General features: G+C 36.7%; 1 protein-coding gene across 1 annotated transcript; it reads right to left on the bottom strand.

The window, feature by feature from the left end:
- Positions 1-10,050: 10,050 nt before the first annotated feature.
- Positions 10,051-12,141, bottom strand: HAI1 (PP2C protein (Clade A protein phosphatases type 2C)). Its single transcript, XM_088121770.1, has 4 exons — positions 11,462-12,141; positions 11,007-11,339; positions 10,807-10,912; positions 10,051-10,706 (listed from the first exon to the last, which is right to left on the bottom strand). The coding sequence occupies exons 1-4, from the start codon at positions 11,969-11,971 to the stop codon at positions 10,375-10,377; spliced, it is 1,281 nt and encodes a 426-aa protein (XP_087977896.1). The 5' UTR covers positions 11,972-12,141; the 3' UTR covers positions 10,051-10,374.
- Positions 12,142-13,981: the final 1,840 nt, after the last annotated feature.

Here is a 13,981-nt window from a genome sequence, read left to right as displayed (position 1 = left end):
GTACTTTAAAACTCTGACTAATGCATTCCAATGATCATGCCAAGAATTGCTAGTATATCTTGCTAATCTTCTTGCCGAATAGGCAATAGCATGTCTTGTACAATTCATTGTGTATATTAAATTACCCACAACTCTAGAGTATTTTAAAGTAGATACACCTTCATCATTACTCTTCTTCTACTTACAAGTTATATCAAAATGAAAAACTACCGACTTACTCTGAAAGTGACCAAATTTTCTCTACACTTTCTCTACGTAATGAGATTGAGAAATTATATATCCACTTGAATTTCTTATTATTTTTATTCCAAGGATAACATCAGCAAGACTAAGGTCTTTCATATCAAAGTTGGAATTCAACATCCTTTTAGTTGAATCAATGACACTTCTTGTACTCATTATCAACATATCATCAACATATCATCAACATGTAAGCAAACAATGACGTAATCTTGATCTATAGTTTTAACATAGACACATATGTCACACTCATTTATCTTAAATCCATTAGATAACATAGTGCGGTCAAACTTCTCATGTCATGTTTGGGTACTTGTTTTAACCCATAAAGAGACTTGAAAAGTTTATAAACATTATTTTTCAGTCATTTTACAACAAACCCTTCAGGTTGTTCCATATAGACTTCTTCATCCAAATCTACGTTTGAAAATACAATTTTTACATCCATTTGGTGTATTTTCAAATTTCATAAAACTGCTATAACAATTAACATTCTTATAGATGTAATCATCGTCACTGGAGAATAGGAACTAAAGAAATCTAGCCAGTCTTTCTAACAATAGTCTTTAGCTACTAAATGTGCTTTATATTTATTAATAGTGACATCAACTTTTAGCTTTCTTTTAAAAATCGATTTACTTCCAAAAGGTAAATTAACGAATATCCAATTATTGTTCTGTAAAATGGATTCTATCTAATTATTGTTAGCTTCTCTCCAATAAGGTACGCTCGAAGATGACACAGTTTCTTGAAAACTTTGTGATTCTCCTTCTATCATATAAGTTATGAAATCAAGCCCAAGAAAAGTAGTTTTCTTAGCTCTTTTGCTTCTTCTAGTTTCGATAGTAGTTTCCTGATCAATTTGACCTTTTGAAAAACTAGCCTCATGATTCCTTTTGACACCATTACTTCCGTGTCTTTCTTCTACTAAAGGAAATATATCCTCAAAGAATTCAACCTAAATAGATTCCATGATAGTATTATTATTAATATCATGTATTTGTGAGTTAATCACCATGAAACTATAAGCAGCACTATACATAGCATAGTCTATAAAGACACAATCAACTGTCTTAGGTACAAGTTTTGTCCTTTTTGGTAAAAGAATTTGTACCTTTTCCAAACACCCCACACTTTCAGTACTTTATATGAAGGTAACTTCATTTTCCACACTTCATAAAGGCGACTTTTTGGTCTTCTTATGTGGAATTTTATTTAAGATTTGTTGTAAGCAAAGCTTCCCCCCACAAATTATGGGTAAACCTAAACTATTTAACATGCAATTCACCATGTCCTTCAAAATTCGGTTATTTCTTTCAACTACATCATTTTATTGTGGTGTATAATGTGTCGTAGTTTTATGGATTATACTATTAACTTCACAAAATTCAAAAAGTAATGATGATTCATATTCACCCCTCTATCTGATCTAAGTAGTTTTATTTTCTTCTCAAGTTGATTTTCAACTTCTGTCTGGTATATTTTTAAAACATCTAAGGTCCCATCTTACTATGTAATAAATATATATAACAATATTTACTACAATCATAAATGAATGTGATAAAACATCTTTTACCACCTCTTGTAGGAGTACTTTTTAAGTCACATACATCACTGTAGATTAAATCAAGTACCTCATTACTTCTTTCCATAGATGAAAATGACTTTCTAGAAAACTTTGATTCAACACAAACTTCACATTTGTGTCTATTATCAATGTTAAAATTAAGCAATTTTCATAAACTTACCATTATTTGTAAATAATGATAATTTACATGCCCCAACCTAGAATGTCTTACATCACACAACTCAACAATATCAATAGAAGAGTTGTTATCATTATTATTATTATTGAGCACTTGTGCCAATACATTCAATTTTAACATGTCATCATTCAGATAGCTCATTCCCACATACATACCCCCCTTGAATAATCTTATCTGACTCAAATACAAGTTTGAACTATTTTTTATTGAGTAGGGTTCTGACACTCGATTCTTTCGAATCTCTGACACGTACCACACAACAGTGAAGGTAAGTATTTTTCCAGAAGTCCATTTCAGCAGGATTTTTCCTATGTCTTCCATTGAGGTTGTCGAAGCATTTCCCATGTACAGTTTATCACTGTCATCTGGCTTCTCATAAGTGGTGAACGATAATTTGTCCCCACAAATGTGCCTAGTAGCACTAGTATCAATCCACTAGCCTTCGATGTCAGTGGCTATATTTACATCAGAGATGACAATAATTAGATTGTCATTTTCCACAATGTTGGCCCGGTTGTTGGAGCTTTGTCCCTTTTTGTATCTACAGTTTGCAACTATATGACCACTCTTACCATAAACCCAGCAAATTCCACGAACGCGCTTGTTAGCCTCATTCTTTGACTCAAGATTGGTTCTTTTTGGGATGACGCCTTGACGCTTCAAAAATATGAGCATTAGCTTCAACTTTTTGTAGTTCTCTATCTCCCATTCTATTGTCATATTCAATGTGGAGTTTCATAGTAAGATTCTTTAGGGATAACTCCTTTCGCTTGTGTTTGAGATAACATTTGAATCTCTCCAAGCATGAGGAAATTTTTCAGTTACAACAGCAACTTGGAATGGTTCATTAATGACCAATTCTTCACTTTGCAAATCACTAATGATATTTTGCAATTCTTCCAACTGATTGACTACCAACTTGGTATCAACCATTTTATAATCTAATAATTTTCCAGTAAAGAATTTCTTAGTACTAGCATCTTCCAGCTTGTACTTCTTGTCTAACGCCTCAAACAATTGTCTTGAAGTATCAAAGGCATTGCAATAGATATTATACAAGATGTAACTTAGAATGCAGTTGCGACATAGAAAAATCTGAATGCATTCACGCTTGCTTGACAGCTTCAGTTTCAGGAATGATTGCTTCTAGTGGAGTAGTTCGGCATAACTCCTTTAGGATGTGAGCAAGATTTAGGGTGGTGAGGTAGAAGATCATCTTTTTTGGCATCTTTTGAATTTTTTCCCCTTAAACTTCTTTGGTTTTCAGCATGAGATTTGACAATGATCGATCCCATCATCGAAGGAGCATTGATGGAAGTGTTGCAGCCATGAAAATCTATTTTCAAATTGTTTGGTATATATAGCTGTATATGTAAACTATGTAATACTTCCAAATAGATTACAACATAACTAGCTTCAAACAATTATAGAATTTGATAACTCAATGAACACCAAAACTTGATGAATATAGTCAAGGCACGCTTTGATAGCCCTAACCTGAAGACAAATATTCGCTCTGTACAAGTTGCTAGCAGACTATAGCGATCGTCTTAGAATGATACAATGACTAACTCCGGTAGAACATCAACCTCGAACTATTCGGATCTGGCAGAACTATTAGACACTTACTCTGAATACAAACAAGAATAACAAGACCAAATAAGGGAGAACTCTTATGAGAGGAAGAGAATACCTAATTGTGGTATGCTTGGATATTTAAAATGAAGGAAAACAACAATTATATATATAGTTGTCCAAACATGTAACATCTCACAAGTAACTTTAACACATATGTAACATTTTTACATATGTTACATATGTATCCTTAACACATATAAAGAAAACTTCTAATGCCTTTAACCAAAGTGAGTGGGGGTAATTTAGAAATTAAATCAATTTTCGCCCTTTCAACTTCTATTCCTTTACTTGAAATCTTATGTCCTAACAAAATTCCCTCAGGTACCATAAAATGGCACTTTTCCGAATTTAACACAAGATTAGCCTTCTCGCATCATTTTAATACGTTTTCCAAAATTTTCAAACACATTTCAAAAGATTCACCAAAAACAGAAAAGTCGTCATCCATAAAACTCTCAACTGTTTGCTCTACCATATTAGAAAATATCGTTGTCATGCATCTTTGAAAGGTAGCCAGGGAATTGAAAAGACCAAACGACATTCTTCGTAATGCAAACGTCTCATAGGGGCACATAAAAGTTGTCTTTTCCTGGTCCTCCGGAGCTATCGTTATATGGTTGTAACCAGAATAACCGTCTAAAAAGCAATAGCACTTCTTCCCTGCAAAACAATGGAGCATGTAGTAAATAAAAGGAAGTGGGAAATCATATTTTCTAGTTATCTTGTTCAAATGACGATAATCCATGAACACTCTTCAACTGGTCATCATTCTCATCTGTATCAGCTTACTGTCATCATTGGTGATTACCGTCATGCCACCCTTCTTAGGTACGCATTGAACCAGGATATGGGGTAGATCACCCATGCGCATAACCACTTAATTATTTCAATCTTTACCACCTCTTTCATTTTAAGGCTGAGTCTTTGTTAGCTTTCAATGTAATTGGTGGCTTCTTCTTCCAGGATGATTTTGTGCATGCAAAATGCGAGGCTACTTCCTCTTATGTCTGTTATGGTTCATCCTACAGCATTTTTGTACTTGGATAATACCTGCAAAAGTAAAGTTTCATGCTCGTTAGTCAAATATGAAGAAATGATAACCGGAAAAGTATCATTCAAACTCAAATATGCGTATTTTAAATAGGAAGGTAAGGGTTTCTTCTCCAATTCTGGAGGCTAAATAATGGAAGGTTGCAAGGCTTTTAGATCAGTTGTTGTTGGTTGCAAACCTCGAACTTTTCCATCACCGCCAAAGTAACGCACTAGCCACTTTTTTAGCATCCCTTTCTACGGCATCCAAATCTGCTTCTATGCCTGTATCAATCAGCTCCTGAAACTCTTCAATAGTTGCCCTTATTGCTGAGCGCTCTTCGACTTCATCCGGGAGACGCATTGCATCTAGGACATTAAACATGACTCGTTCATCATTTACCTTCATTGTAATTTCTCCTTTCCTCACATTAAAGATAGTGTCGCCGGTTGCTAAAAATGATCTTCCAAGAATGAATCGGCGTCTCAAGATATGTTTTACAATCCAAAATAATAAAATCCGCAAGAAGAATAAATTTATTAACTTTAACAAGAACATCCTCAACTTTTCCTTCCGATTTCTTTATGGACCTATCAGCTAATTGCAAAGTTACAGTAGTGGGGTGAACTTCTCCTATTTAACTCTTTAAAAACATAAAGAGGCATAAGGTTTATACATGCACATGAATTGCACAATGCTCTTCCTAGATTCTTACCACATATCGAACAAGTGATAGTAAAACTACCTGGGTCTTTATGTTTAGAACATAATAGATTTTCTAGAGCATCACTATTGCATTTTTTTAAGGTTATTATTTCATGTTCACCTAATTTCTCTCGCCTAGAGATTATATCTTTTAAGAACTTAGTGTAATTAGGCATATGTTCTCTAATGCATCTATCAATGGGATGTTAATATGCAACTATTTCAATATTTCAAATAATTTCTTAAAGTGGCTATCCTGATTCTTTTTAGCTAACCTTTGAGAAAAATGTGGAGGAATTATAAAATTACCTACCTGCAAAGTAAAACACTAGGCACTACTTGTTTACCTTTGTCAGTTTTCTTACCATTCTCCTATGAACTTACTGGCCCTGCCCTCTCTTCTGGTTGTGGTGTAGGTACAAATGCAGATACATGTGTAGATATATCGGTTCCTTCAACTAGAAGTGCAGGCTCATCATAGGTCAATCCACTTCTTGTTGTTGCTGCCTTACATTGCTCTTAACCTTCTCGCTTGGGAGTTTATATGTGTCCTGGCAATTTACCTTAGGGTCTTGACTTCAACTCATTTACCAATTGCCCCATTTTCATCTCCAAATTTCTCCTAATAGCGTCATTTCTTGTCATATACTCTTTCATCATTGGCTCCAAACTTCCATTGTTTCCACCTTGATGATTATTATTCTGCGTTCTTTGTTGGTTGTATTGCTGCGGTGGTATGGTCGGTTGGGTAGGAAATACATGAGAAGTGTAATTCTGCTTGAATTGCTAAGCAGGTGCTTAAGCACTGCTACTTGATTCTCCTTGATTACTCCAAGAAAAGTTCGGATGGTGCCTCAAACCAAGGTTGTATGTGTTTGATTATGGATTGAAATTTCGTTGAACACCTTGACCTACATAATAAATGGAAGCTAGATTACCTGGATAGTTTCAATAAACAAAAAAAAATTGAAATTTGAAAAACAGGAGAGAGATCAAGAATAGCAGCAGAAGTAGCGGCAGGCGCTTTGTGGGCTTTTTCCACTGTCAACATTTTCAACATTTGATTCATTGCTACCATTTGTGCTTGAAGAGAAGCTGCAGTGTCTAACAAAAATTTCATGTCGATATTTGCTTCTTCGGTAATGATCTTCTCAATTCTCCTTTATCATTAATCTCCGTCATTTTGTTCAAGATGTCTACAATCTCATTGACTAACTTCTCTAGCAATGAACCATAAGCGGTCGTGTTCAACATCATCTTTGATGGGCGATCCAATCCTCTATAGAATTGTTTGATTTGTAAGCATGCGGACAATCTGTGGCTTGGACATCTCTTTAACAACTCTTTGAATCGTTCTCAAGCTCATTCACTGCTTCATTCTCCTTTTGTCGAAATGCTACAATGTCTTTTTAGAGATCTGCATTCCTTGTCACTGTATGATATCTTGTCAAAAATTTCTCTATCAGTTCTGCCCAAGTGGTGATCGAATCCGATTCTAGCACATTCGGCCATGTCCTTGCATTATTCCTAAGAGAAAAAGGAAACTATTTAAGTCTTATGCATCTCCTTCATTTGTTCATATACTAAATTGTCTCATCATCTATAACATTTGCAACATGACTGGCTTCAGCTCAAACTATGTGACTACATCTCGATTGTCAGCTAACAGGATCGGATTAGGAACTTCTGCTCGGTTTGCTCCTTAATCATTCATGTCTCCATTCAAAGGTGGATTATAATCCATTTCGATGGTTGTAGCAGAGATTGCTTACCGCAAGTGTATGGGTCAAGTTTTAATAAAGTGGTAAGTCAATATCGAAATCGTCCTCTAGATTGGGTTTCTAGATCACTCAAGTACCATAGATACAATTGCTCAATTTTATTTAGAGAATCAAAATAAAATGAGATAATATAATCAAAGGAAATAAACATTCAATAATAAAAATAAAAACAATGGGGAGAAATGTCCTACGAAATTGACTTCACCTATTGAATCTATGAACCAACTACTTAATTACCCAAGATTGAACAGATTATTAATTCTATAAGTCAAGAACTCTCAAATATCAACTGTCTCTCCCGAGCACAAGCTAATTCTCCTTACCAATTCAGAAACCAATATCCCTATCTAGTTTCTATAACAAGTAAGGGCTTTACTGAACAAGTCTTAACGACCTCTAAAGGACTCCTAAATCTCCCAATCTTAAAACCCATTTAGTTATGCATCTCAATTCTAACTCTAAACCACCTCTCCCGAGCGTAAGATTTCAAATCTAAAATCAATCAATCTATGGCCAGTACATTAAAGGCATTAAGCATAGAGAAACATAAATAGAACCTTCATAAATATTCAATCAAGAAAACTAAAAAATCAATGCATAAAGTTCAATGGCTACATCAATCCCTAAGCTAAAAGGTTTAACTTCTCATATTCAATGGAAAACAATAAAATCACAATGAGAATTTCATAACAAAACTAGAAAAATCAAGGGAAAGAAGAAGAAACTATGTTCGGCGTGTCAATCGTCCGTCCTCGAAGCGACCTCCACAATCCCGAGCCTTGAAAATCAATTTTTTAAGCTCTCCAATGGTCTTCTTACCCTCCAAATTGACCAAAAAGGCAAACTGCCAAAAAACCTCTCACAAACTCCTCGTTCTTGGCGGCTGCAAAACCCTATTTTTATTTTATTAAAAAAAATCGTCACGGCAGCACCATGGCACTACACTATTCACAAAATGCAAAATTTAAACTTCGGAGCACCACGACGCTATCTCTTTGGGGTTTTGGCTTCAAATCTTGTTGTTATTCCATCTTGGTCACTTTGATTCCGATTTTTCTCTCATTTTGATCCAAATATGTCTCATTTTCTCTCGATACTTTATTCTTGCAAAATATATCTTATGTGCTTAAATTTGTCCTGAAGAAATGAAAACTAACAAATAATTTCAATATAAATCTCATGAAATGTAACTCAAAGTGTGCTATCAATGGTCTCTTCAACTTCGTTCTCTTTCTAATTTTCTCTGTCTTCTTAGCCTCTGCTCACGTCTTATCCTTCTAAGGGTATTTCTATCTCTGGATCAAACTCATGTAAGCCAGATCATGTGCTCATACACAAAAATCAACCCTTTAAAGATTATATATAATAATAAAATCTCAAAGAACTGAAATTTGCAACAATCGCAATATGAAACAATTCATTTAAAAATAAAATAATTTTGAAAATAAGTCCCCGACAACGGTGCCAAAAACTTGTTGGAAATTATCTACCTCTATGCATAAGAGATTATGTGCAAGCGCACACGACCACAAGTAATATAGGGAACTGATATTTTGAGTTCGTATCCACAGGGACGTTTGCTTCAAATTAAATGTTGTGAAAAGTTTCAATTGGCAGTTAGGTTTATTGATAAAAAATAGTGGATGAAGCCGTGATTTGGTTTTCAAAATATCAAGAGACTAAATAAAAACAACCCCTCTACTTCCTACCTTAGTTTTAGAAGAAATAACACAATGGTGAATAAAGCGTTAGGTGCTACTTAACACTTTTTTGGAAACTGAGTTCTACTCTTATCACGAATCTCTTTTTGTTTTTTTAGAACCTAGGGTAACCTACTATCATATGTCTATGCGTTTGTTATAATCCTAGAGATTAACTGCCAACTCATTTACTTTTATGGATTAGGGGCCTATGTTTAGGACCATGGTTTATGCGCTTATGTCTAAGTCAAATCTCATATTAACTCCCTATTATTTTATTTAACCCAACCTTTTCAGTATTAGGCTTTAGTGTTTAGCTAAACTTTTTAGTGGTCAACTTAAGAAATCGCTTTAGTGTTTAGCTAAACTTTTTAGTGGTCAACTTAAGAAATCGCTTGAGGAAAGATGTTAGAGGAATTAACAAAGAAATATGATAAACAAATAAAAAAACAGAAAAATATATGATAAACAAATATGATAAATATTGGTTCATCGTATATTGAACATTATAGTTCTATAATTCAAGATACCATTTCCTATTTGACCCATGCTAATTTTTTTTTTTTTTTTTTAACAGATCATACATTTGACTTTATTTTTTTTAATTACATTTGAATTCAATTAAATAGCTCAAAATCAAATCCATTTTAACTAAATTAAAGATTTATCTAAGTATGAATTTTAAAAATATATAATCCGTCTATGATATATATATATATATATTTAAACTGTATATAACATAGTCTCAAAATTGTATAACTGCCCAATAAATACATAGAGTCAACTGTCTAATAAATACTTGTCTTCAAATTTTAGAACTTATTGAATTGGTCAGGAGGAGCTGTAGTGGTCTAATAACTGACCAGGTGGTCTAATAACAGACCACTTGTTTATGTACTACGCATGAATTCGGAAGGGATCATGACATTGGAAATTCATATTGGAAATTCAGGAAGAGCCTTCCAAGTTTTGCCCAAGCGGTAATTGTAAGACATATACAATTGAGGTTTACTTAAAAAAAAATAGTGGATAAAATTGTGGATAGAAATGTCCACAAATTATTGATATTTTACCTTGTATCATACAGCCCGACTGGTCTTCCATTCGAAATTGTGACACGATGGAGATATTAGATTAAGATAAAATTAACATCAAAATATCATATAAAAAGAGAAAATTGAAATGAATAATTGAGAAAGCCATGGGCATGGATCACATTGATCTTGAGACTTGTTAATTACACTTCTGAGTTCTGAATTTTTTTTTTTTTTTTTTTTTTTACTCGAAAGAAGATTCCCAAGAGAGAGATGAGAGATGATGTGCATCTCACTAAAAACTCCATTTTCCCTTTTTTTATCTTCGGAAAAAAAGAAAAGGGAAAAGAAAGAAAGAAAACAACATTTTTTCTTCTTCATCATCTTCTTTTTTTTTTTTTGGGTTGAATTTTTTAAAATTAAAATTTTCATTTTCTAAAATTAAAAAAAAAAAGTGACAGATTGCGACAGATTCTAAGGCTACGTGTCCCTCTTAAGGTCCACCACCACGACGCTCACGTTGTCCGTACTGTGCCTGGCCAACGCCAGCTTCGTCAGCAGCATCGACGCGTCGTTGCAGGCCTTGTCGGCGATCTCCCCCTCCTCCCCTTCCGCCGCCGTCGACGGCGACCCCGGCGACCGCCCCTCCGCCTTCCCCCGGAGGCACATGCTCGCTACTCCGCACGCCGTCTCGTTCGGCACCACGTCCCACAGCCCGTCGCTCGCCAGAATCAGGCACTCGTCCTCCGCCGTCCGATCTGTTATCGTCACCTCCGGCTCCGATATCACGTACGGCTTCAGATAATTATCGCCTGAAAATAACATATCATCTCCTTGTTAGATCGGATTCGGATGATTTACAAGTCAGTGCCCAATCGAAGATTGCAGTTCTAATTTCCGGGATTTACTTACCTATGGCTCTGGACATGGCGAGAACTCCGAGGACTCTCGCCCCGTCCCAGTAGATGACTCGGCCACCGGCTTCTTCGATCCGGCTCAGCTCGTCGGGGCGATCCGGCTGCAGGATTTCAGAAAATCGATTTAGGAACAGGAAAACAAAGGGTGGGAGATCAATTAGTTAAGCCCTAATTGTTCAGAATCGGAGCACGGACCTTGTGATCGGAGGAGAGAGGGACCGCCTTCCCGCTGCGGCAGAGAACGGCTCTCGAATCACCGCAGTTGGCGACGATGATCTTATCCGGCGTGACGATTGCGACGACAGCGGTAGATCCGACGGCGTCGCAGTCCGGCGACTGGAGTTCGCATCTGCAGTTCGCAACCACAACTTCGTCGTTGTTACGCGCCACGACTTCTTTGTCCATTCGCCAGAAGATTCTCTTCATAGCGCCGTCCCACCCCGCCGTGGCGCCGTCCTCTTCTTTCTCCTCCCCTTCCAACTCCTCTTTCACTAGCTCGTGAAGCCGCTCCTTGCACCTCATCGCCACCTAAAACCACGAAAATAAACGCCATAAATCTCACCATAAATTCAATTAAAACTGCTTGACTAATTGAATTCAACCTAATAACTTCGGTTATTGATAAATTTGCGGGAAGTTAGGGATCTTACATGAGAGCAGCCATGGCCGTCGTAGACACCGAAGAAGTGCAGTTTACTGGAGGCTTCCTTGTCTGCGAAGGATAGCGATGGATGAACGGCGACGGCGTCCTCCATATCTCTCCGCCTTCCGCAAACCGAAGAGAATCCGAACTTCGGAATCTCCCCGGCGGAGTCAGCGCAGGGAGATTCCCGAGCAAGAGTCGCGGACACAACCGAGGGCTGCCTCGACATCTCCTTGGCCGGCGGTTCTTCGGCGACGAATCTTCCGACGGTCTCCTCCTCTTCTTCGGAAGCACAGCTGTGTACTGCGTTATCGCAGTCCCTGGAAGAAAGCGCGGTGGCGCGATTCTCCAGCTTCTGTCGCTTGGCAACAGTATCGGTATCCGACGGAGTAACTCCGGCCACAAATTTACACCTCCGGATCTCCATTCTCCGCCGCCTGGCCACTCGCGAGCTCGGCTCGCACGACGACGACGCCTCGCTCTCGCTCATCACTACTTTACAGCAAATCTCCGCCATTCCAATCAACAAATCTCCCCCCTCCACTACTATTATACTCAATCTCTCTATCTCTCGGTGAAGCTCGAATAACAGAACAGAACAGAACAGAACACGCCGGCGACGACGACGACGACGGTGGAAAAACGAACAGATGAAAGAGAAGGGAGGTCCAGCGGAGGGGGATGCTTTAAAAGAGGGGAGAATTTTGATTTGGGAATATTTGGGGGGAGCTCGGTCAGGGCGGGCAGCTGCCCGTCACATCAGAGGGGCAGATCGAAACAGGTGGTAATGTGCGTGACGTAGTGCTTCATTGCCAAATATGAAGGGATCTGGGCCGTTGATGTGTCGGCATCAGTGGGTGGCTTCCATCAGAAGCGACCACGCGTACAATTAGTTTTCCTAATTTTTAATATTTAATTTTATGGGGATGGTTGAGACGTGGCCCAATAAGAGCGCAGCAGCGCAACAAGAGACAGACTTCCTTTTTGACACGCATGTGGTCCTTGGTGTACCCTGTGGGGGCGTCCCCATTTAATTAATTAAATAGTTTTTTATTCTTTATTTTATTTTTCCCATTTTCAGACATCGCTCAGCGCCACGTGTCGGGATCGTGGAATACGAGATTTCAAACTTTTTTTTGCTTTTTATTCCGTATAGCTTTTGGCGGCCAATCAGAATGGGGCACGTAAAGTTTGAGAAGGGCCGTGGTGGGCCCACAGCTGTCTGGCATATGGAAAAAAATATCTGGAAACACGCAGGGGGCGGTTTCTTTTAGAAGCCGAAACGTGGCGTAATCACACGTCCTGTCCTCCGACCCGACCCGCTTCTCATGCGAGACACGTTTCAACCATACGCCCCATTTCCACTACCCTCCCCAATTTCTCTCTTTTTTTAAAACTCTTTTCCTATTTTTTCTAAATTTAGTTAAGATTTTCAACGCATTTTTAAAAATAAATAAATTTAATTTATAAGCTTAATTTTAAAAGAAATAAAAGATAAAAATGATATAGTTACCCACTAAGATTTTAGATATCGAGTAATTATATTTACCTTGTTTTTTAGGGGCAACTAGAGAAATGGCTATATTAAATAGTTCTACTTGAAAAATGGTCAAAATATCCAATATCACAAAAATGGCTATGAGACAGTTATACTTGAATACTAGAATTTAATATAGACAAATATACCCTCCCACCAAAATAGCTAAATTATCTTACTATTACCCCTTAAATTTTGTGGCAAAAATACCCTTGAAACAACTTAATTCAAAATTTTCAAAAATAAAATCTAGATTTAGAAATTTCAAAATTTCAAAAATAAAATCGGTTAAATGAATGATTTGAAAAAATATATATATAAAATGTAGAAAAATATGAAAAATATATGGCCTAATAAAACGTAAATAAAAGTGGAAAATGATTAGAAAAAATAAGATTGAAAAATCAAATCCTATTTTTAAAACTATGGAAGGGGTAGCTACATTGGGAGACACGAAAATTAATACCAAACTCGTGAACCGTCTCATTCTTGCCAAAAAAAAACGTAATTGATCAAAAAAGAACATACAAAAAAGGTTACAAATAAAGGTAATGACAAACTAGAAACGTGGTGAAGCACCTCGACGAGGATGAAGCTAAGGGTATTTTCTTATTCATACGTCTTATATAATAATACTTACGTGGTACTCAAAATAGTTTACTTACACTATAATGAGTGACTTGCTTGCACCATTTCATTACTTAGTTTTTACCATGGTTAAAGATAATCTCTATCTAATATAGGGTAAAATACGTTAGACAGAATAAAGACAGAGTAAATAAAGATACACACAGTACCTGGATTTTTCTTGGCTGCAAAAGACGAGATGAGATCATATGACTGCTCACTATAATGACTCATGAGGAAGGAGACTCATTTTCCTTTCCAATCATCTTCCATATCTTCTATTACTTTCTCTCAACTCTCAATAATTATATTACCTTAAATATCGACTATTCTAATGTTTGCTTCTAATTTTTGCAAATTAGG

The sequence above is a fragment of the Momordica charantia genome, assembly GCF_013281855.1.
Source record: "Momordica charantia cultivar OHB3-1 chromosome 3 unlocalized genomic scaffold, Mcharantia_2.0 BLBB01000003.1, whole genome shotgun sequence".
Classification (NCBI taxonomy): domain Eukaryota; kingdom Viridiplantae; phylum Streptophyta; class Magnoliopsida; order Cucurbitales; family Cucurbitaceae; genus Momordica; species Momordica charantia.
Note: the sequence above shows the minus strand (reverse complement) of the source record. Positions and strands in the feature narration are given on the sequence as shown.